Source organism: Pseudopodoces humilis, chromosome 1 (genome assembly GCF_049639895.1).
Source record: "Pseudopodoces humilis isolate 2021_Gansu_Grassland_sample_001 chromosome 1, ASM4963989v1, whole genome shotgun sequence".
In the NCBI taxonomy this organism is placed as follows: Eukaryota; Metazoa; Chordata; class Aves; order Passeriformes; family Paridae; genus Pseudopodoces; species Pseudopodoces humilis.
Genome location: NC_142200.1, coordinates 24,148,357 through 24,173,804, shown reverse-complemented (window position 1 = coordinate 24,173,804; position 25,448 = coordinate 24,148,357). Strand labels below are relative to the sequence as shown.

General features: G+C 40.2%; 1 protein-coding gene across 4 annotated transcripts in view; it reads right to left on the bottom strand.

The window, feature by feature from the left end:
* RUNX1T1 (RUNX1 partner transcriptional co-repressor 1) overlaps window positions 1-25,448 on the bottom strand; it is a 116,461-nt gene that overhangs the window by 84,690 nt on the left and 6,323 nt on the right. The window contains exons 1-2 of one of the 4 annotated variants that reach the window (XM_088054689.1): window positions 24,116-24,146; window positions 11,603-11,772 (exon numbers count right to left, since the gene is read on the bottom strand). The exons of 2 other annotated variants lie outside the window; for them this stretch is intronic. In XM_088054689.1, the coding sequence (XP_087910815.1) occupies window positions 11,603-11,690 (88 nt within the window). In that variant the 5' untranslated portion in view covers window positions 11,691-11,772; window positions 24,116-24,146. Of the gene's footprint in view, window positions 1-11,602; window positions 11,773-24,115; window positions 24,147-25,448 lie in introns of those variants that run through there. One more of the 4 variants, XM_005517030.3, reaches the window with a different exon arrangement.

The following is a 25,448-nucleotide window of genomic DNA, read 5'->3' as shown; positions in this document are numbered from 1 at the left end:
GTTCCACAAGAAATTAACTGACTCAGGATGGGAGGAACAGCATTCAGGCCTTAAAGAATGCATGCTCTTTTGCTCTCTATATATGTTTTACTAAGAACACTCACATGGACAAACTCATATACAAGTGTACCTGTCTTGGGGTCTGTTTCTTTCACTAGATCTAGGCTAAACAAGTTTTGCCTTGCATTTTTATTATTTTATTATTAAATACTATATTTTCTATAATATGAGTAAAGTAAATTGGAATTGACTGCTAATTTCTATCATCATTTGACTTCAAAGAAAATTACCACACCATCTGTGCATAGACACCACTCATGCACTTTAGAAAATTTGATATTGATTTGAAAATATTTCTGAAAGAAAATACCAATGATGCTGTCTCACTAAAAGAGAAAGAACACATTCAGTGTGACCTGGAGAAGCCTGGAAAAGAGTATCTGCTCCTGCTGAACTATGGCCATATTTTAGGATACAAAAAGAAGGGAAAAGGGGGGGGGGGGGGGGGGTAGGGAGGGGGCCATGAAGGAAAAAAGTGTTTCAAGCTATCAGTTGTTTTTTGACTTGAAGCTCAGGGTGTTTGCTCATTTAACATGGGGAGGGAAACTCCTCCTGCTGTAGTATATTAACCCAAGTTTTGACCTCTAATCGATGTCTTTTCAATGTATAGGATCTTCATAATAAAGATAATGTAGAGCGTATTTGTGTGAAAGTGTTATCTACCACTAGCCATAAATTTGAGCCTTGCATTTTTCTCTGTAACATGTCAATATTTGTGACACTAACTAAACATATTTTATTCATTTGACAAGGATTGTTACATTATATTGAAAACTTTTGTTTCAATGTCACCACCTCCCCGTTTTGACTGATGGCGAGTTAGTTTTGTTAAAATGCACAGGGTGATAGCGTATGCTCCAGTGAACTTTCCCTCCTCTCAGCACCAGAGACAAAAACCTGCAGCTCTGCTCTGTGCTGGCAGCCATCTGGCCAGCTTTCTCTCAATGCCTGCCCCACACCACACTGCAGGCAAAATTTCAGGGCTCTAGAGCTCTGTGGAGCTATTCATGACATACCAATTTCACATTTTCTGCTTGTATGCTTGCAACAATAAATGCTAATGAGGACTATGAATGACATTTTTAAAGACAATAAAAAGGTCTCCAAATCCCTTGCATATGGAGACACTATTTTCTAAACTTCACCTTCTGTTAGGGAGCCATTGCACTCTAAAGGAAAAAAATAACCTAAGGAGAACAATGAGATGATCAAAGCATAACTGAGTCCTTAAGAATTCCAAAGAAAACAATGTTTGCAAAGCTAGCTTAATGACAGACAGATTTTATGCTGATGTACAGCACTAACACTTAAGCATAGTAACTCTCTTTTTTCAATAACACTGCTACTTCTTATCGAGGGGCTCAGAACTAGGGGGGTGGGGGGAGGGGAAGGGAGAAGTCATAGCAAATCCTCCTTTCACTGATCACATATATATAACTCTACAAGCCACAGACTGGGACTCGGCAATTACTAATCTCTAGATGAGTCCAAGAATACGCTAAATAAGCCCCAGAATAAACTGTAATTACTAATGGATTTGGAATGCTACACTTTCATAGAGATCTCTGTGCTGACAAAGTCTGGCCAAGAGAAATATCAAATTCTATTTTCTTTCCACAGATCTGCATATTGCAATGCTATTGCTAAGAGAAAGAAAAGGGAAACGAGGAAGGAAAGGTGTGGAAAGGTGCAGAAAGGAAAGGTGCGGAAAGGTGCGGAAAGGTGCGGAAAGGTGCGGAAAGGTGCGGAAAGGTGCGGAAAGGAAAGGAAAGGAAAGGAAAGGTGCGGAAAGGAAAGGTGCGGAAAGGAAAGGTGCGGAAAGGAAAGGAAAGGTGCGGAAAGGAAAGGAAAGGAAAGGAAAGGAAAGGAAAGGAAAGGAAAGGGAAGGAAAGGAAAGGAAAGGAAAGGAAAGGAAAGGAAAGGAAAGGAAAGGAAAGGAAAGGAAAGGAAAGGAAAGGAAAGGAAAGGAAAGGAAAGGAAAGGAAAGGAAAGGAAAGGAAAGGAAAGGAAAGGAAAGGAAAGGAAAGGAAAGGAAAGGAAAGGAAAGGAAAGGAAAGGAAAGGAAAGGAAAGGAAAGGTGCGGAAAGGAAAGGAAAGGTGCGGAAAGGAAAGGAAAGGAAAGGTGCGGAAAGGAAAGGAAAGGAAAGGAAAGGTGCGGAAAGGAAAGGAAAGGTGCGGAAAGGAAAGGAAAGGTGCGGAAAGGAAAGGAAAGGTGCGGAAAGGAAAGGAAAGGTGCGGAAAGGTGCGGAAAGGTGCGGAAAGGTGCGGAAAGGAAAGGAAAGGAAAGGAAAGGAAAGGAAAGGAAAGGAAAGGAAAGGAAAGGAAAGGAAAGGAAAGGAAAGGAAAGGAAAGGAAAGGAAAGGAAAGGAAAGGAAAGGAAAGGAAAGGAAAGGAAAGGAAAGGAAAGGAAAGGAAAGGAAAGGAAAGGAAAGGAAAGGAAAGGAAAGGAAAGGAAAGGAAAGGAAAGGAAAGGAAAGGAAAGGAAAGGAAAGGAAAGGAAAGGAAAGGAAAGGAAAGGTGCGGAAAGGAAAGGAAAGGTGCGGAAAGGAAAGGTGCGGAAAGGAAAGGTGCGGAAAGGAAAGGTGCGGAAAGGAAGGGAAGGGAAGGGAAGGGAAGGGAAGGGAAGGGAAGGGAAGGGAAGGGAAGGGAAGGGAAGGGAAGGGAAGGGAAGGGAAGGGAAGGGAAGGGAAGGGAGGGGAAGGGAAGGGAGGGGAAGGGAAGGGAAGGGAAGGGAAGGGAAGGGAAGGGAAGGGAAGGGAAGGAAGGAAGTGGCGGAAGGAAAGGGAAGGGAAGGGAAGGGAAGGGAAGGGAAGGGAAGGGAAGGGAAGGGAAGGGAAGGGAAGGAAGGGAAGGGAAGGGAAGGGAAGGGAAGGGAAGGGAAGGGAAGGGAAGGGAAGGGAAGGGAAGGGAAGGGAAGGGAAGGGAAGGGAAGGGAAGGGAAGGGAAGGAAGGGAAGGAAGGAAAGGAAAGGAAAGGAAAGGAAAGGAAAGGAAAGGAAAGGAAAGGAAAGGAAAGGAAAGGAAAGGAAAGGAAAGGAAAGGAAAGGAAAGGAAAGGAAAGGAAAGGAAAGGAAAGGAAAGGAAAGGAAAGGAAAGGAAAGGAAAGGAAAGGAAAGGAAAGGAAAATGCCTTTACTCTGACAAATGTCTTTCATATTAAGACAACTTCCCCTCATTACAAAGATTAAAAACACTTCCAGGAAAATCCACCAGGTGGAGCAAATACACAGCAATACAAAACATTTATTTATGCTTGTACTGCCATTTTCAACAGCGGGAAAATGGTTTATATGCAAATATTCTTACATATTGACCTCCCTTCTTCACCCTTTTGTCATTTAACGTATTTAATGTAGTATTCATTTACTAGATTTATAATGTACAAAAACTTTGTTCAAAGGGACCTTCACACAAAGTTCTTGTTCCTGATAATATGAATTTGCAAACCTCAAGAGGCATCGGAAAGGAAGGAAATTATAAGGGAAGGGAAATTAAAGAATTGTATAATTAAAGAATTGTATAATTCAACATATATATATATATATATTTTTTCCAACAATATAAGGGTATGGTTGTGCTAGTAAAACATACTGACAAGTATTCAGGAAATAAAGCTTAGTCTTATATCAGGTAGCAAAATCTTTGCACTGGCCTCCACTGTAATGGGCTGGAAACCTGGCTGTTCTGCGTGTCTGGTTATGTTTTTATACACACAGTAGTGCCCATAGCATTGCAGCAGTGCCATTGTATAGCATGTTGGTGTTTACTATTAATGCTTTATTTTAGTATGACATCTGTCAACTACTGAATAATTCCAAGAGGGCAAGTGAATGAGGACTGTAAATAAATATTTCAGCATATCTGGGACAACTAAGTATTATTTCTCCATTTAAATTATTTGCTTTCCACAGCAAGGTGAGAAAGCCACCTCATCATCAAGTATTTTCTGTTTCCCTGATGAATTGAGAGATCTAATGGAACAAAGGCAGGGGGGCAGATTTTAACATGAAGAGAACTAAGTCCAAACAGAACAACGGTTCTGTTATGGATGAGTTTTCTCACAGTTATAATAGGACAACCCACTGGCAGACCATGTAATTGTTAAAATGCCAAGCAGTATTACCAAATGAACTGCTCTAATGCAGTTCAGCATCTGGAAACACAGCAGAATCAGTACACAGACTCATTCAACCCTTGATGATAGAAAACCATTATCGTTTTTAAGAGACAAAAGGAAGGTGCTGATCTGAGTCAAATCTTTTTCTTTCCATTGTTTCCTGAGTTATACCCTCCATCACATTTTTTTCTCACTTTTCCAATCACTGTCCTTTGTTTTCTCTCTGCCATCACTACTCCTAAATTCATGACTCTGGGGCCACCTTCCCACTCTGCTACACATCTCTCTTCTCCAACATGACCTGTCTCTGCTCCAGCTGCCTTGGACGTTTATCCTCTCCCACCTCCACTAACCTTGACAGCTAAAAGAAGTTCCAGAATTTCAAGGTGTGAGTTCTACCATAAAATATTATCCACATTTAGCACATAAATTGAATAGCAACAACCAGCACTCTAACACTAAGGGGAAAACACCGTGCCAGTTAGGTTTCCATTACAAAACTAAGCAAGAGTTGTACTCACTTAAAGTGTTATTGAAGGAGCACATCAAGGTCCCTGGAAACACCATGTGTTGAACTAATCTCTGTGCTTCTAGCCTGACCCAGAAGAATCCCATCATAGCTAAGGAAAATTAAAATACAAAACCTTTGTTTCTTTAGTAATTGGGAGAAGCCTAGAGGAACACAGGCCTCTAAATAAAACTTCACTTTATCTAATTGTGTTGTACTCCACATGGTGCTTTGTTGTAGCCATTCAGAAGAGAAACAGAAAAATGCAAAGGTGATTATGAAGTGGAATTTCATACCAAGAGCAAATTACACCACTTTACACTAGGAGAATATCTGCAAAGAGAAGCCGTAAATGTTTGGGCACAATGCAAGGTGTCAGTTTTAATAAAGTCCAAACCACCTTGGGAACTGTTATCTGCAACAACTTTCCTTAAGCAGCAGCATCAAAACAGAGGCTTGTGAAAATGGCCCAGATTTTTTTTTTTTTTTTAAAGAATGCTGATTTAAAACTATTATCACCAAGGAATTTTTGAGCTGCAGCCCTGGTGTAAAGGCTACCATTTGTTATTTGTTATTTTCAAAAAGGCTCTAGGCACCCAATGGGAAGGAGGAAAGACAATGTGGTGGTTGTTGTCACCACATGTCCATGGAGAACTTTTCAGTTAATGGACTGCTAGTTGAGGTGGGCCATGACTGGCTAGAGGTCATGGACAGTTCACTGGATTATGAACTCTGCAAAAAAAATAAAGGCAATTTAAACACTGGAAGAGGGACACAACTCACGTGACTTGTAAAGGTTTAACGAACAGACAGTGCTTTCATAAGAGAAACATAGAGACATAAAATTTCACTCATATGTACAAACGCTGTACATATATCATGTTCCATTCAGGAGCATGAGACTGACCACTTGCATAAACCATCATATGCATAAACCATCTTTTTTTTTTTCATCCTACAGATGAAACGCAATGCTTATTTAAATTATAGCTTCTTTACAATATGACAGGACAGACATTTAAAACTATAAGTAATCAACTTTTACTAAAAGGCACCTTTACACCAGAGTAACCTAGGGAGCTTTTACTGAAGAAAGGGGCTTGATTCTAAAGGTGAAAGATTTTTGTACATATTGAAGAGTTCGTTAGATCACAATTATCAATCTGATAACACTGTAACAGCTCTTTTGTTGCGCCATCCCCTGAAAATCCTTTTCAGATGGGGGATTAGTGTCACAACAGACGACAATGACTCTTTGGTCCACCTGCTCTGTAGCTGACTCCTGTCTGTGACTGCATATGCATACTGAAGGCTACCTCTCTTACTCTCAAGTGTCCCCAAAATCCTTACCTGGCAATGTCTGCATGCAAGAAGGAAAGTACACCCTTACATCTGTATTACGAATTTCCAATTAAATATTAGCAGGGAAAATCTAACTAACTGCTCAAGATTTCAATCTCACCTACGAAGCATCCAAAATCTTTAACACCCAAAATGAGTATGTTTGTCTGTGGGTATAACTCTACAGACTGGACCAAAAGCCTTCAGCAAGAAAGGAAATGAAACCTTAGTTAATTTTCTGCTCTCCTTCTCTACTCCTGCAACCACAAATATCTTTCTTCGAATAGCTTCTGCCCAAAACAATGAAAGGCTATAGTCACATGCTACACTCAGTTTTGCTGGAAGGCCTGATAAATTATGTTCCCTCCCTCTACTACCTGTACCAAGTGATTTTAAGTTCTACCAATACAACTATTTATACCACTATGTTATAAACTCAAGTACTGAAATTGTACAAATAACTGTAATATTTATTCTTCACTCACCATTCAAACAAGAATTTGTACTTTAATTCTTCACACACACATATAAAAAAACCAAAGTGAAACAAAACCAAACTAACAAAACAAAACCAGACAAAAAAATAAAAAAAAATAAACAAACAAACAAAACCTGAAACAACCGAACACCTATCCAAGGCCTGTGTAAACACACAGTACCTTTCAGCTATAGGCAGGAGCTTTACATTCCATGAACAGTCCATCTATGGACCAAACCTGGAACACTGCTTAAGACCTCAACAAACTGCAGCTATGAGGAGCAAGGACTATAACTGACCCTATCCCAACACTTTAAAACTGAAGACCAAATTGGATATCTAAGAAAATCACATGAACAATGAGAATGGAAGCACTGATAGCTGCCATTACTGTTTTAATGGGCCAGAAACAAACACTAGCTTGGTTTGAATCCAGGGGACAAAAAGAAAATAATGTTGCCAAGCATGCTTAAAATTACAAACTTAATATGCCAAGCATGACGATTATATAAATGATAGCAACAAAAAAATACCATTTTCAAAAGTTTAACTGTTGCACAGAACAAAATCCACCTCGAATAATTTGCTCCTCAGAAGATTTGATTTCTAAAAATAAGAGGTTAAGCAAGAGAAGAAAGAATCAAATAAAAGAAAAAATATGTGAATTCAGAAGCAAAAGGGTTAATGTTTTGTTTCAGTCAGTTATACCAATGCCAGAATTACAAGGGAAAGACTAAAAAGAGCCAATTTTTTTCTTTATTATTATTATTCTTTAAAAGAAAAAAATCATGCCTATCTGTCACAGGGTTGTCCGGGCTGGAAGAACCGGCAGGAACCTCAAATTCCTGACCAAACCCTCTTCCACACAATGCCTCCTGAATGGAAGGAACCGAGGCCCGGCAGAGATAGCCCCCTGTCAGGAACCAGCCCTGACGTTTGCGGACAGACGGGGCTGGCCTCGCAGGATGTCAGAGCAGCAAACTGCTGTTCGAGATACTGGGTTTTCACACACTCCCAGCCTGGATGTTTTGCTCTTCAGGTAATTAAACAAGGAAACGGGGCTGCTGTGTACGAGTCTGACCCTTGTGCAGCGGCTCCGTGGTTCTGCACATCAACTTCCGCACCAGCCGCCCCAAACACCAGCAGAGCCTTCGACTGCTGCTCTTGCCTCTCCCGACACCAGGCTCTGAAACAAACCCTCCTGGAAATACCTGCTGCTCTTGCCTCCCTTCCCCACCCCCAGTTCCGGAAGGGCTGAATTATTTGCTCTGTTCCACGCAACTTGATTTCTCATAAAAAGAAGGAAAAAATTAAAGAAATGGGTACTTGGATGTAGCTGCTCTTTAGCCAGCCATTCAAAATATTAAATTTATTGGGAGGAGGGGATGAACAGACAGAAAGATGAGGCAAGGGATTCCCAAATTAATGTTTAGTTTAAGGTCATTACTCAAAAAGATCCTGAAACATATTGCAAATTTGTCCAGCCAACAGCCAGACACTCACTTATTTAGAAATAAAAGTATTCTGATTTAAGCATTATTGAAGAGTCTTTGTCTTACAAGAGGACATAAATCATAGACTTAGGCATTATAAAACTAGACAAATGTTTTCTCTCTCTTTTTCCCAAAATTTCAGAAATGGGAAAGGGCAGGTATTACCACCTATACTTGGCAGAAAACCCTACACAGGACTGCTCTGTGACTGACCTAGTTTCTACGCTCTTTAAGGCTATTTAAACAAAAATTATTTTTAAAAAAGGTAACACATTCCTGCTTCTGAAAAATCCACAGAATAGAATACTGGCTGAAAAGAGAAGAGCCCAGAAGAAAGAGGACTACAAAAGCATGCCTGCTTGTCTGTGTTCAACACAAAGAACATTAAATGAAAACAACTGGCACACTGCCAAATTCCTATACAGGCAAAGAGATTCAAATAAATTGATTTCACGCATCACACTGACCTGGGATCAGCGAGCAGTGGTACAATACACTTGCTGCTCCATGTGGGGCAAAGCCCATTAACGTTATCAGAGACACATTACACTGAGGGGCAGCAGGGAGGGGGGGCACAGAGAAGGAACCCAAAGTCTGCAAATTCAGGAGGAAAAAATCACTTTGAAAAAGGAACCTGAACTGAAGCACTTGGTTTCAGTTTACTAATAAATATATCATATTGCAAGAGCTTGTCCTCTGCTCACCTCAGATGTTTCAAACATCATATTTTCAGATTAAAATAAATACTTATGTCAAACACATACACTCCCCTTACATTCTCCTTTTAACACAGTTGTTCTCAAACTCACTCATTCTCTGTAAATTTCCTCCCTTCCCCATCCGCTAGCATTTTATATAGATTATGGGTTATTTTCTTTGTACTTCAAAAGCTGGATTCCTGCCCAGGATACTCTTACTGGCTCAGGAAGCAAGCTGGAGAAACCAGCCACTGCTCTCAACTGGCCCAAATCAACCTGACCTAAAGAGAAAAATGCTTTATTTGCAAGGTAGCAGCGAGCAGGGCACCAGAGTCCTTTGCAGAGTCACCCGTACATGCTCCCACATAGCAGGGGGCTGTCTCCAAACCAGTATTTTGAATTTCACTTTCTTACTAATGTGAAGTAACCCATGTTTGCTGTGGAGTCTGTCCTTGTCATCCTGGCTTTGTTTTCCATTAAGTTCTCCCACATTCCAATCAAGAGCAATGCCAGCAAGCCACAGGTCTGCACCACATGAACAGCTGAAATTCTGGTTGGAAGGACAATTCACTGTCTATAATACACTTGGTACTCTTTTGCATCTGTGATATGTTTTAAGGGGACTTTATTATTTTCACTGTGCTCCTTAAGACACTCTGGTAAGAAAACAGATGTTTTGAAGATAAAAAAAGGAAGCCAAGAGAAGATAACTTTGCAGTAACAAAAGAAAGATGAGGATGCTTGAAAGGGGTCACTTCAGCAGAAGCAGTCATTACTACAAGAGGCCATTGCTTCAAGGGGGCAATATACTCAAAACACTCCTTTTTTGCCTTTTACTACATTTAGGTTTCAAACAGCAAGTCAAATCTTCTTGGGCACATCAAAGTTCATATTAAGTTCAAATAGTGTTGGCAAAATCTCTAATTACTCACTGAAATTTAAAACAAAAAAGTCATTGAAAATGTGGAGCTTCTTGGCCATTTAAGATTAAAATTTTTGAGCATGTCACAAATACATCTAAATGTAGCCACTTTACCCAGTCACTTCAATACAAGTAAATGTCAAAATGGGAATGGCCAAAGATCTAAAAACTGTTAACCACCACTAATCACTCTCTTAAGAGCTACAAAGCAGTTCTGAATTCTTCATTACCAAGGTGAAAACTATACAATATTGCTGACTCTGTAAGAGGTGTCACATAGAGATGTGTTTATTTATTAAGGCCACAATTGACAGAATTGCACGGGGAAAGGGAATCATGCAGTACACAGCAACTTCACCATGGCAGAGATGTGCCTGCACCCAGACAACACAGAGAGCACAACCCACACAACAGTGAACAAGAGGAATAAGGTGCTGTTCCCTCCCTTTTATGAAAACTTTATCAACCACCAGACCAGTTGGACTTTATAGAGATGAAGTGAATTTTAGTCATATTAATTAATTCCCTTTCTGTAACTTAATGGTATTAGAAAATAAGCCTTTCTCCCAAGTTGTAGGAAGTTTCCATTATCTTGCACGTGCTCTGAAAGCAATAAGCCACAATAAACTTCCCATTAGTATGCCAGCACTGTATCCTTCAGGCATGACATCTTCATGTTTACACTTATTTATTTTTTAAATCCTTTATGAAGACCCATATGGCAAAAGAAACCAACTAACAACTACCTGTACAGGGTACATTTGCACTTTGAAAAACAAGACTGTAGATAGTAAAAAGGAGAAATTAGCAAGAAGCTGTACACGGCTAACTAAGCAAAATCAAAACACAAGAAGAAACCCTGCTAAGATTATTCATTCTCTTCCAATGCTGCCTGAGTACATGATGGTCCCACAAAAGCATTTATTTGTTTTAAACTGAGCTAGGAACTCAAGTTAGAATGCAAATTCATTTTTATTCGGATTTAATTTTTTAAAAGTATGCTCACACTGGTGCACAAAACCTTGCCACAAGGTGATGTGCAGAGGCTCCCACTGGCTCTCTCAGCTGTTCTCCATCTCTCCACACCCCACAGGCAGAGCAGCATGGGCCACGGTGTCCCAGGTGGGAAAACAAGTAATATGATCAAAGCTAAGCTACCTTTAAGACTATCCAGGGCAAAGCCAAGGAGTACTCAGACACTGTTCATCTTATTTTGGTACCGTACTCTTATCTATACTCTATTATGTCAGATGATTCGGTCCAACACTGAGAAAGAAAGTTATCCAACTGTTGGAAAGCACTAAAATCAATTTAGTAGTTTCTTGCCATTCAGATACACACCGTTTTAGAAGAAAAAATGTAGTTACTGTAAAGACAGGAATGACTGTCATAGGTTATCTAGAAATTTTGTCCAGCAATAGCAGATTTACTCTTCTAGTACATTAAAAATCTTTGCATATAAGAAGCAGAAATATCCATTATTATCATCTCAGTCAAATTTATCACAGATTCCCAGTTTGATGCAATGAGTTTACAGAGGATTCCACTAAATTACAACCACCCATTTTGCCAATGTGATTACAACTGTCTCTTAACCTGGTTGCAAATACTACTCCAGTTCACAGTTCAGAAAACTAAACATCACTATTTCCACAACCCAGCCAAGTAATAATATTGACATGACACATAAAGAGCAACTATGTCATTAAAAACACAGAAAGAATCCCAAAGTTAAAAATTTCACATATATGTATTTAGGATTTTAGAAAAGTCATGACTGATGTATTTTATTAGCATTGCAATACTCTTTCTCACTGGTATTAAACAAAGACAGCACCTTCATTGATTTAGGCAGACTCTTTGGCACTGAAGGGAAATATTTCTTTTGTAATCACAGTTTACAAGGCAAGGTACAGTCATTAAATACACAAGAATAACTTCTAAAAAGTATTCACATTATAAAATCAAATATTTTTCTGTTCCTTACCTTGACAAAATTCAAAGTTCCCTTTTTTCCGGCAGTCACCTATCACTAAACTCAGTGCTCTCCAAGTGTTTCTTTTGACAGATATCATTCTCCACCAATCGCTCTAATTTCCTCTTTCCTTTTCTGACTGGGACAGATATTATGCTCACCAGTCCAGAGATCAATCTTTTCTATTGACAACAACAAATGAAAAAAAAAAAAAAGAAGAAAAAAAAAAAGAAAAAAAAGAAGAAAAAAAGAAGCATATATCACAGCCAGTTTGAAGCACCACACCCCTTCATTTGCATGATAATAGTAGTCTTTTAAATAAAAGGGAGGACAGAAACATTATTCTAAACCAAATAACCACATTTTATTAGCTAATATAAGGTAGTACTTTAAAACTGTATTAATTCTTCAAAAAAAGTTGTCTTGTAACTCAGTTAAAGCAGCTGACATATAGCAGGCAACAAATTAAGGGCAGCCTATGTTCTACCTATTAGTTAATTCTGTAAAAACTTCTGGGTTTAAATACATTCAGATAATATAAAATATTACATACTTTACCTGGTTCAACAGAAGCTCTAAAGAATCATTTATTAAATCAATATGTTTACTAAAAATAGAGATCTTCCAATTTATGCATCACTATACTAAATTTGATTTGTAAGTCATAACAGCAAACACATTTAAAGAAAGGCAAATCAAAAAGCTATTGATATATTTACAAATCATCTTCCCACTTTTGAAAAGGCAATTTCCCTTCCACTCCAACACCTAAAAAACCTGTTTATTTGGGTTACACAAATACTCTGCCATTTGTATAAGCCTGTATCACAGTGCTCTCAGTTTTTCCAAGGCATTAATATGCTTTTCAAGGGTTCATAATTATGTCAAGACAGAAAGTTTTTCCAGAGCCAAGCACACACAGTTACATACATGCTTCAATCTACAATCACTATTCAAGTATTTCGGGACATCAAGTTAAACATGCACAAGGATCCGGCCACAGCTCATGCATCTAACCCAGAATCCAGCCCTGACCCTCTCCTACACTAGATCTTTCTGCAAAAAAAACTTGCCCAAGGGCATTTGCAAAAGATCACATTTGTGTCTGCGATAGAAATTGCAAGCTTTCCCACAAACAAGCACCCTTCTCAAATCAAAACAAACTTTCCCAAGTTAAGGTTACAGAACAAAGGAGTTCACCAAAGTCCTATCTTTCTTTCCAGCAGTCGTGGTCGAACATTTCCCCATAGTTGTGAGAAAAGTCAAAATTCCACTGATTTCAGTGAAAACAAGTGGTAAGGACTGCAGGACTCTATCCAGAATTTGGCAATTGTGGAGCTCTCAAAGTGACACAACTGCCTTTGGCATTTGGAAAATAACTTCCAAAATATGGTTAGGACTCCACAACTTGGTTACAATAACAACTTTTATAAAATTATTTTTACTTTATATGTAATTCTCTAGTTGTCACAATATTCTTACATAGCCAATATATTTATCTTTCAGTTGTGCCCTAGCATGAATTGTGTACTTTTCAATTGCCCAGACTTTTATGTAACACTTTAAATTTCCATAAAAGCATACAACATTCTCTGAATTGCTGTTATTGTTTGATCTGATTTTTATGGTCATAAACCCATGTCCCCACCAAAACTGAAAAATCCTCCACTGGCCAAGTGGCCCTATTAATTTCACTGAGATCATTTAAACATTAAGTTTTCTACCAAGTGACAATCTGGCTGAAATACTGTCTTATGGTGGAATATTAAATTAACATCATATCTTGGATTCAGAGTTGCACAGCAGACATCTGTAAAGATATATTCATGTTTTGCTAACCTTTTCTAATTTGGCCACTAGAAGCAATTATGGTCAAATATGTTAAACTATGTAATATATAAAAATTCAATATTTCTGTCTGCCGAATAGTATACTCCTTTTTCAGGGCTAGTAAAAGATTTTAAGAATCTTACTGTAAAAAAGTTCTTATTTAGAAAAAATCTGTCATCAACTTTACAATGAAGACATCAATTTGCTACTCTTCCTTTGTTTCAGACCCATGTTCATTTTTTCTATATGCCACATTTTCCAAAGTGATTGATGCATTTTGCCATACCCATTCTACACTAATCTCCTTCTTTAAATGTATTTTTGCTTCCTGAATTGTAAACCACTGCTGTTGTTCGACTGTACATGCAAAACTGTCTAATGTCTGAACTTCACTGAAAGCAGAATGCCTCAAACAATTTGTAGTCTTACATGAGTGTTATAAAAAAGGATCAACATGTTGTATTACCATGGAAATTTTGAAAAACATACTTTCCCAAACAAATATTACTTTTTCTCAATGGTATGAAATAATGAAAACCACATGTGTAAATCTGCGATCCGTGCAGTAGTTCAAGCTGCAGCTAATAGAAAATACAGAGAGTGAACTCTGCCATATAAAGGATTCTTGTTACAGAAATATAATGTGAAAACCAGATGCAGACAGAAAACCTTAATCACAGATGGGAATGTAATCACTGGCATACAGAATACTTTTTTGATCAATCTCAACCATATGAGAAATGTATTTATTTTCTAAGGAATGCAATAACTCTAGAGAGTCTTCTATTTGAATTCAGTTAACCTCATATTCATAGTGCTTTTATCTTGTATGTGTAGAGAAGGGGGACATAACTTGAGCCAAGACTTTTAGAAGAGCCGTTGGCCCTGGCAAATCATTCTTGTATCAGCTTATCTTTCAAGGATTTAATAGGATGTAAAGACTACAAATATCAGGATCAGCCTCAGATGAAACCAACCATTATTGTACTTCCTAGTTACTGCCAGAAATCCCTTCATCACCTAAGCACTTCCCCAGTTAAATTTTCCCTTTAATATGTGGTTCTTCAGAAATATAACACTGAGAGAAAGCACACTGTTGCACTCAAGTTCTGTGAATTAGAATCTAAACAGAATCACAGAACCTGTCCAGTCCTACAGCAAAGAATAAAAACCTTTATAAAGCGTCATGAGCTCAAAAACAAATTTACCTGGGGCTGCCTTCTAACTGCTGAAAGTCCCTGCGAACGCCCTCCCGGGGGCTAGCAGGAAACAAAGGACCACAGCACAGGGCAGCTATCCAGCTCCATCAAGTATCCTAAGCTGCCGACTGCCTTCTACCAACTATCCACACCAAGGCAGGACCAAGGTAACTCCTGACAGTTTTCACTGCTGGTGACATTACTACTACAGTAGTAGTAAGTGCATCACATTAAATAGGGACTGATACCTCAAACTGCAATATATACTAAAAAGAAAAAAAAAGAACCAAAACCAAAACCACCAACTTGTTCTAGGAAATAAAACTTACGAAAGAAAAGGCATTCAGTCAGAGATAAGGCCTCCAGGGTCTTAGGTACCAGCAGTGGCAGTTTTACTTTCTGGCAGTCCCTGATCCCTGCTGCACCCACTTCCCGGATTCACCCACTCTACCCAAGAATACACTGCTGTATTCGCACTGCCGGTCACAGTTCACAACTGAGCTCATTAAGGCAACCTAAAGGTGGTATAAATTTATTTTAATAGTGTAATTAACAAAAACCACAATGATTTGGTAGCTGTTACACCAGGGCAGAGAGGGTTTGACAGAAACACTTTGACAGGCACAAGGTAGGCAGATTCTCCCTCTCTTGTAGCCTCTAAGTCCATTTGCCATCATCTCATTTTAGGTGCCTGCAGTAAGAAGACACAGTCACTTCAGTACCCTACGAGAGGGATCCCAGAAATAGCACTGCTCAGGTAGGTGTCCATCAGACTAACTCTGCTGAAGTTCCTGTAAAGATGCTTTCTTAATTGAATTGTAATGCTAGATTAATTTTGAAGTCTGCTAGTTGTTTTTCTCCTCCCATGTTACTATCTACCAAATCATTTGATAAAAATACTTTGATTCCACCACCACAACAAAACAGTTTTTAAAGCATCTTGTCTCTTCTAAGACTTAGCTTTAAATTTCTGAGACTGCAGCACTAATAAATATCGCAGAAGTCAACATTAAACACTAAGTAATATGGGCTGGATATGCTTGTCTTATTTCTAAACAAGCATGCCTAGATTAATAATAAACTTTGGCCAGATACATATTTTCATTTGCATGTTTTTTATATAGCATCATCATCATGTGTGTGTGTAGAGTACTAAAAATGGAGTGAAATCTTCCAGCTGAAAACAGTTCCACGTGACAAAACAGAGAGGGATCCTGAAAACTCCTGCTTCATGTCATGTGTGTGTGTGCCTGTGTCTTTTTTTTCCTCTCATCTAATTTCATCTGTGAGAGACTGTCCCTAGAGGACAAGACAAGAGAGAACCAATTATATCCAGCGGTTGGTTTCTCCAAAATGAAGGCATCTGTTCCATGCCAACGACTTCCACACGGAAGAAAAACAGAACTTTGAAGGCATCTGCGTTCATGGTTGACAGTTGCAGATCTCAGGGTCTACTGTAATTGCCCAGCTGCAAACGTGATTTGGTTGCTGCTGTTGTCAGCTGATCTCCTTGCAGTGAAAAGAAGGGAGCTTAAATAGCAAATAGCTGGATAAAAATCAAATATTCTTCCACAATACTGACACCTTTTCCCTTCTGAAGGAGGTATTTTTTCCTGGTACAATGTGTTTGATGGAAGTAAATTGCATAGTGATTCTTAAACTAATATTTTACAAAATATTCTACTTTAAAATGCTATTCTTTAAATAATGTACTGGTCCAAGTACAATGTGTTCATTATCTGCTAGCATTTCAGGCTGGTATTTTGTAAGAGTGATTCAGAAACTAGTGTGATTCACCAGCCACATAATCCTGTAGCCCACCTTATTTAGCCAAGTATTCTCAGCAATAAGAAGAGTACACCTGAGCAGAAGCTCAGAATTTCCACCCCAAATGCATATGACAGATAAATAACTTGTATATTTATTACTCAACTCACATCAATTCCAACTTGAGTGAATACCTTCCAAAAGACACTTTATAGAAACATTACTGGTGATTCAAAGTCTGGTTTACAGCACTGGGTGCCACATTTGCAGTGAGATACTCAGCAATACTGTGCACCTTCACTGCTACAAAAATCAAGCAAGCTGCTAACAAGAAGCTCATATAAAGGAGAAAGACCCTAACTGATTTTCTAAAGCACAGGATTGAGTGCCATTTAGAGATCCATGACTACTGATGGTGCAGTTGCAACAATGACAATTAAAACTGGCCTAAGCAGAAAATACACTGACATTCTCCATCCTCTATTCAGCAGATAAATGTGGATCATAGTTTCCAGAAATATTTCATACACCTCTTGAGTTTTTGTAGTTTGCTTACCTAGGACTTTTTATGAATATCTTAAAAGAAGGAAAACAGTATATGATAGGGAAATGCTTTTTTTTAATAGAATTCTTTGTTATTCTGTTCGATTCCAGTAGCAATCCCAAACATGCCCTGCAGCAACAGCATTCAGCCCTCCCAGCCAGGTAGCCACTCAGCTTAAAAAAGGACAGTAAGGATTCCCAGACAGTCTCCTTTGCTTGGCACATACCTCAAATTATTATGAATGCCTTAAGTAGTGAACCTGGGGGAACACAGTAGGCCTGACACTTCCTGACTACTTCTAAATTCCCTCCAGGAAGGACAAGGGCTGGGAGTGAGGACAATTAACACAGCCACCTGTTTCCTGTGACCTCCTGAGGGGCAGACATCACCACTGATGACTTGCTCTGGCAGTGTCACTGAGGTCCTGCCCATCCTTCTCTTCCCAGAGAAGCCACGGAATAATAAAAACAATAGCAGCCAATAATAACTGTAAGAGATAGTGAAATTTACGCCTGGACTTAAAAACAAATGAACAAACAAACGAAAGAGAAAATTAACATCAGAAGCTCCCCATGTGAAGAAGGTGGAACCAATAAATCCCAGAATGCGGAAGGAAAATTATGCATTGATCCCCTCCTTCCAACTACTGTAGCTGGCATTTACTGTAGCTGTGCACTTGTCTGGAAAAAGTCTGGAGCAGACAGCCATCTTAAACACAATTTAAAACAGATATACAATTTAAAACAGATACACAAGTTGAGAATCCTGGCCTAAAGGACTCAACAGGAATCGGCAAGTATTATTACAAAAGGAAAAAACTTTTTTTCTCCTTTATATGGAAATCTTGTCAGGTAAGTCTGTGATTTACAATTCAAAAAGAATGCCTTTGCTTTACACTGAGACCTGAGCTAGCCAATTTTATTAGGGAGAGATCTAGATTTAAGTCTGAGAACTGATCCAAGAAAGTATTGTCAAGATCACAGATGTGAGATTGTGAGATGGGAGCACAGAAAGCCTGAAGGTCCAGCTCCTCAGACTGGCATTTAAACTAAAGAAACACTGTCTTCAGTGAGAACTGGGTATGGGAGTACCATGGAAGATCTGAGCTCCAGTATTTTAATTCAATGTTTACAAGCTCGGCTGATCCACGGAGTTGCATTAATTTATCATGGTGCACATGAAATGTCTACAGCATTCAGAAACTACCTTGGGCTATTCAGTTCAGTAGGATGGTTTCCTTATCCACCTGTAGGACGCTTTAATACAGGTTGCAGCCTGTTTTTCCAGCATTAAGTGGTTTGCCATGAAGACTTAAAATAATAAATAGTAGAGTCATGAAACAGGTTTTGCTTAATGGTTCCTGGAACTCAGTGACTTCACTCACTAAAACACTTTCTATAATATTACCCTTAAATACTTTTAGCAATGTCACCATTAAAATAAAATAAAAAAATCATCCTGGCAGTACCATCCATTGACAACACACCCACAGGTGCCATTATTCCCACATTTGTTGGCAGCTTTTTCTGGCACCATTATGCTTTAATGGCTCTGGCAACAAACCCCACCTGGATTTCACTGGAAGCACTCCTTTGGAGCACTCTTCCCAAATATCCTCTGCAGCATTCTGTCTCCTCTGTTGCACCCTAATCATCCCATTTTCTGGTAATAGCCTCACCCTCTCACTGTCAAAGCCTGAGCTGGTCTTGGGGAGTTCTCTTCCTGAACTTATTTAATGCATGTGTGATTCAACGTTAGGATGAATTTTCCAAGATTATTTCAGGGCAGTATCTTAGCTGCTCAGGTTGGATGTTCATTCACATCCCAGCTTTAAAATTCATTTTACTACATTCCAGTAGCACAATGTGACCAAACCAATGGGACAGTAAAGCACAGGTACAAAATGCTATATAATCTGATGCTTCATCAGAGAGTTTGTTAAACCTTGTGACTCCCAGAAAGCACACACAACTTTACTCAACATGCCACACAACCTGTCATGGTAACATGCAGAACCAACATTATGATATTGCCATTACCAAAGTAAAAGAAGCAAAACCAGAAAAGGTATTCTGAAAAATAAGCAGTTGTGGGGAAAAAGTGGTATTTTTTGTGGGCTGAATTGTTGGTTGGTTTTGTTATTTTTCCAGAGCTATTTAAAATGACACCTGGGCCACAACCAAAAGGGGCACCTATGGGGTCACCATCAGAAATCAAAAATTGTAGACAGCAGATCTCCAAAGAAAAGGCAACACAAAATAAAAAAGCAAATGGTAATGCCAACTACTTTTGTAAACTGCATATTAGCATCCAACATGGCAGACATACATAAGCCTCCTAGAGCTCCGAAAGGAACTACAGCCTGGTACAATTTGTAATAGTCATACAACCATCGCTTCAGATGCTTGCCTGAATTCCTGGGCTTTACTCTCTGTAGCAGTTTGGCTCTTTATAAATGATACCTATTTTATTACACACTGCTGCCTGCCACCATGTGCATATTAATTCCACTCCACTAGGTGGAGTCTTCTGTCTTTCCAGACTGCAATCCAATTTCCAAAAAAACCTATTCTCTACCCTCTGTGAACTTTGCACATTTTACTTTACTATAAGCACCAGAGTATACTTGTCTTGATAGACATAAAGCTGGCAATGAATCAAATGCCTTCCAAAATGATTAAAGAAATCATGAGCTATCCCATGAGGATCCCAAATCAGCATATTACAATATGGGATCTTGCAGGAATATCGTTGCTGTACAGTTCTGTACAACACAATTGTACTTTCACAAACATTACATTCAATAACTAATACCGAGTATAAAAACATGTCCCTTAAGTAAGTCACCATATCACACATGCCCAAGAACTACACATAAACAAACCCAAGTTTCAGAACTTCTATTAAATTCTTCTTGTGTATTCTGAAATACTTCCGAGTATATAGGATGCCTTCCCTTTCCAGGCATCCCAAAATGTGTTACAGAAAATGAGAGGGAACATTAAAGTATTCACATTTCCATTCACAACCAGTGGAGTTCAATATGGCAACTATTCAACAAGAACAGCAAAGCTGTATGCAGCATTTCTGGCAAAGATTAAGAAAACAGAGCACTCCCATGAATGTGTTCAGAACATTTAGATAAGAAAATCTGGACACCCTGCATCCAGCTATAATCTTTCTGTTGGGGCTGGGTTCCACCCCAACCCCTGTGGAAAGTACCAGAAAAATCCCACGACCAAAGTATAAAGCTCCTTGGTTTCAAAACTCTTCAGGTAGGCAGTCTCTACTCTCACACACTGCTGCCAGAGCATTTGCTCGGCAGTATCTGCGAGCAGAAAGCCCCACGTAGGCACCGAGCACAAACGCGAGGCTCCCCGAGGCTCTCACATCCCTGGGTCAGCCGAGGTAGGGCCTCCTCAGCGCCGCTCCTGCTGTTGGCAGATATCACAAGCTATTTAAGGCTACAGACATTTTGCCCCAATCGGCCATGTTTTCTGTAATATTTACTTCTCGTACATATGTCTATAACTATGTATACATCCCACAGAAGGTGAGGTTTAACAGGGTTAGCTTTGTTGGGGAAAAGAAGGTTTGGAGGAAAGGAAACAACTTTCATGTTGAGAAGATTTGAATCTAGTGGCTGTCACGGGATGTAAACACTCTTCTGGGGAGGGAGGCTTTTTGTTATGTTTCAGGAGAGCACAGAGTTTTGGATAAAATCTGTATAAATAATTATCCCTCTGTCATTCAACATAAATTTATGCACATGTGTGCACACAGTTATGCTGGGGAATACAAACTATAAAGTAGACATGCTACAGACTTCTAGACAACCTACCACAAGCACGGATCTCACACAGAATCCATTCTATATTTAAATTTCAGTTTATTGAATTTTAATTATTTCTGATCTGTAGATCACTTTGAGGAAAATCCCCCAAGGTCAAAAGCTTACAAATCCAATCGCAAAACCAAACAGAAGCATCAGCAAGGCCCTTTCCCATGCAGACACCTACCAAAAAAATTAGTTCCTGACTATTAGATTAAATAAGAATTCAACAGCTAAAACCCATTCTAATATTAAAACCAAGTAATTCTCTATGTTGAAATAAAGCAGTAAAAGCTCTCATTCTATTCTGCACATTTACTCATGTTATGTACAGAGGGCTCCATAGATGTTACAGTGAATTATCCCTTCTTCATTTAGATCCTTATTTATAAAATTAACAAACACAGGTTCTTTCCATTAGATTATTGGTTGCTAGTTTGGGTTTTTTGTTTGTTTCTTTCTTTCTTTAATTAAAAAGCAACAGTGTTATATTCTCCAGAGGTGCTTATGATAGAAAATGTGTGTTCTACCAATACTATGCTTTACAAGTCCTAGAATTCACTTGGATTAGCAGCTCCACAACAGTGAATATTTCTGTCTATATACATTCAAATATGACTCAGTCCTTTCATTTACCATGGCAAAAGTTACTCCAAAATCCCCATTAACTAAAACGTCCTTGATGGGCCTAAACTTAAGATTTGCAGGTATATCAGGAATGAAACAAGCCAAAGAATGTTCTGTTATATACTGAACATCCTTTACATTTCTCAAGGTCCTCAGTAATAAGTAAAAGCCGTATTGCTGCAATGGGGAAACAGCCACACGTCATTTTAAAATACAATCATAGTTTATTAATAAAATTATTTTAAAAGTACAAATTAAATCCTTTTAACAACATAGTGACATTCAGCTATCCAGTGTCATTTTTCCAGTTCAAATAGATATGGTCCTAATTGCATAATGCCATTTTATCTGCTGAAGATAAAAGTGCCGATAAACAAAAATGCACATTAGGCAGGAGATTTTTCAGAATAGATTTTTTTTTTCAAATAACCCACTTGCATTAACAAAAGATTGCAATGGCTTCCAAATTATAGGGTGTTATTTTTAGTGGAAGTAGTTCAATATTCATATTGGAGCAGATGTAGCAGTTTAACAAAACAGCTCTTCAAATCCTGCACAAATTGAAAACAGGAAAACTGATTGCATTTTCTCTTATCACTTTCCTTTTCTGAATTGACACTTTTGGCCTTCTGAAAATTTACACATGGCTTTCATCTCAACAGCACCTGCTGATCAAACAGAAACCTAACATTTTCAGGAAAATGGTATAAAGGACTAGTTTTCTTTTTACCATCTTAAAGGGCATCGGCAGTCCACTTGATGGCAACAATTGCTGAGTAGATGGCACATAAAATACATTTTATATTTTCATTCTACTTACTTTTAAAAATTAGTTAAATTGTAACACCTCTTTTGTATTTCTTTGTCTGCTGTAGGTTAATTTCAATCTCTATCTCTGCATTACCCTGATGGGTTTCATTCTACAGTCAGCTAGATTTTAAAGATGATGTGAAAGCCTTTGAAATAATAAACACATTGTATAGTCTGCAGACAGAGGTCTTCTTTATATACACATTTATATCCAATCATATAAACTGATGTATACAATTATGCATTCATGTGCACATATTGCATAGACATTTCTTTTTATGGCACTTATACCAAGGAAAAAATGTTTGTGTGTGTGTGTGTGTATATGTACATGTATTCATGTATGTTTCATATTCCGCTATAGTCTCACTGCATTGAATTCCCCGAGCAATGTCATTTGAAAATGTTGAGGGGATAGAAATTCAAAGAGCATTTATTTATTTCAAAGTTGTTCTTTGTTTCCTTTGTAGTCTTCTGACTGGGAGAAGGTCTAACAGATGCTCTGGAACTTGAGCATCAAGACTGGGTTGAGATGCTGCCATTGGTGAACATGGCAAGCATGCAAACAGCACAACCAGAATTCCTTGGGCCCCCTCAAAAGTTAAAGGTATCAAGCCATATATAAATATATGTATATAAAAAATGCAACGTAAGTACCTTCTTATCCCGTCTGCTTCTGAGCCTGTAAACTCTGAAGCACAGCAGCAGGTAACAAGGACCATCTTCCTTTGTACATAATTCTAGGTGTTATTAATAATTCTAAGTGTAATTAAAGATACTCCTGAAACCTGCTATGTGTCAGCTTCTTAACTGATAGAGCCCTCACCCCCCTGAAGTACTCTGCTGCCATCCATTACCATTCTGCTTCAGTGATAAGGTAACCTGAAGGCAGAGATGACATACAGTAATATATGTGCCACTCCAGACAGTTGGTTCATGAATTTCAGTGTTTCATCATGCTCACTGAGGCAATCGCAAACCTGAAATGTCAATATGTTCAGTCAATGGAAGTAAAATAATGGGGCTCTATTGTCTTACCCTATTGATCTGCTGCTGTCAACAAGAATACATGCCCCCCTGGCTTTAAACAAATTTTAATTAGGCTTTTAGTTACCAGATCATATCTATATATCTATCTGTGCAAACACTTGATAAAGTGAAACGGCAGTATAGCTATTTCAAACTTTTAAATATAAAGGTAATCGTTTAATGTTGCTTTAAGATATGACCACTGATAAAGCCGTTTGCTAAACCAGCCTGCGTTCACACACTGAGCATGCAAGTCATCTTAATCCGGGAGAGAACTTAAAAAGCACCACCGAAAGTTCATCTGAAACAATAAAAAAGAGCAAAGAGGCCACTTTTCCTAAATCCCAGTGTCACCCTCTGCGGGGATTTTGGAAGTTAGGAGCCTTCACTGAAGCCACCCCAGGAGTGAGAGGTGGGTGCCCGGGCGTGACAGGCGGGGGCTGTCACATCCCCTTGGCCCCGCTGCCACCCCAGGCCGGGTCTCCTCCACCCCGTCCCACCAGACACCCGGATATGGCACTCTCTGCTCCCCTAGGCTGTGTTTAAAGTGGGGTTCCTTAGTCACCACCTTTGTTCTGCTGCCACCTCCTCCCTCCCCGCGGCCGGCCCAGCAAGCGAGCCCCTCTCCGCTCCCTTCGGTGCTGCCCGGGGGCGGGGGAAAGCAGCACAACAAAAGGCAGATCCCCTATCCCCGCCGGCTAATCTCCGCCTGTAAATCCCCTGCCCGGTCCGGGGGGAGATAATAAGTAGTTACATCTTCACTTCTCTCCGCGCCTATCGACTTTTGCAGCGCCGAGGGAGCCGGGCCGGACCGGGCGGTGTGAGGCGGCGAGGGGTGTCCCCCCGCCCGCCTCTCCGCCTCTCCCGCCCGCGGGTGGAGATTTTACCTTCCGGCGGCGGGAGGGACGAGGAGGCGCCGGCGCGGCCCGGGCTTTGTGCGCCTCACGCGCCTCGCAGCTTATCTGCGGCGCAAGGACGGAGCATCGCGGCTCCGCGGCCCCGCCGGCGCGGGGGGAGCGGCACGGCGGCGTGCATCGGGGCGATTACGGTATCAGCGCGGCCCAGATGGCGGCCGGAGGATGTGCGAGGCAGCGGGGCTGGGGCCGGGCCGGGGTCCCCGGGGAGACCGCGCCCGGCACGAGGAGAGGCGCCACCTCCGCGCCGCCCACCGGGGGAGCAGGCGGAGGTGCCCAGGTCTGCGTGTTCCTGCCCTCTGGCCGGCACCCGGCCCGGCTCCGGGCCTGGAAGCTGCCCAGTACCTCTCCGGGATAAGGACCCTGCCAGGGGTCGCGCAGCGCTGGCTCCCCAAGGGTCTTCTGCCTGAGGTCGCTGCCACCCCCACCGAGGCGACCGTCCCTGTGACTGCCTCCCGCTCAGCTCTTCTTTCACAGGCCATACCTACTGCAGCCCGGCTCCCCCCTCACAGGCCATACCTACATCCCGCACGGAGCATGGTGGGCGCTGGCCTAGCGCACTCACAGACTGTACCCACTCCCAGTTTGGCCAAGTCCCTACCTAACCCGGCCTGGTCACTGTCACCATTGGCGTAAGAGCCTGAATACAGCACTGCTGCTACAAACTGGTGGCATCATTCACCGGAGGATGAGTGATAAGGAGAAGTAGGTCCCAACACTTCGCAACTCGGGTTCTGTAGAAACTGAGGGGCTGTTTTGTCAGGATTCATCGAAGAGCACAGGGTTAGCACAAGGTATGGAAAGGAGAGACAGCAAAGCAGCCTGGCTTGCCTGCCATGACCACAGCCAGACAGCAGAATAGCTATGCCAGCACCAAGCACTCTATGCGCTCAGATTTTAAAGTTTCTAAAATGTTTGTCCCTGGGAATCAACACTTATTTGTTACGAAACGCATTTCCATTGCATGTCGGTCAAGGAGCGCCACGAAGGAGGGAGGAGGACAATGACAGCACACTGAAGTGAGACTGGCATTGTTCAGTGCAAAACTCCTTCCAAAATCACTCGTCCAAGATAGCAGTTTATTCCACAAGAAAAGGAATAAAGGGAATTTGACACATAATACAAAGTGAAAACCAGAACCTAGATGGGGGAAGGGCATGTGTGTGAAAATCGTGTCACCGCAATGAATGTCAGATAAAAAGGGGTCTGTCACAAATCCTCCACTAATCCAATAATGTGAAAACCTCTTGGTATCACTGAGACATAGCACAAGGTAATTTTTTTCATACACCACTCTATATGTTTA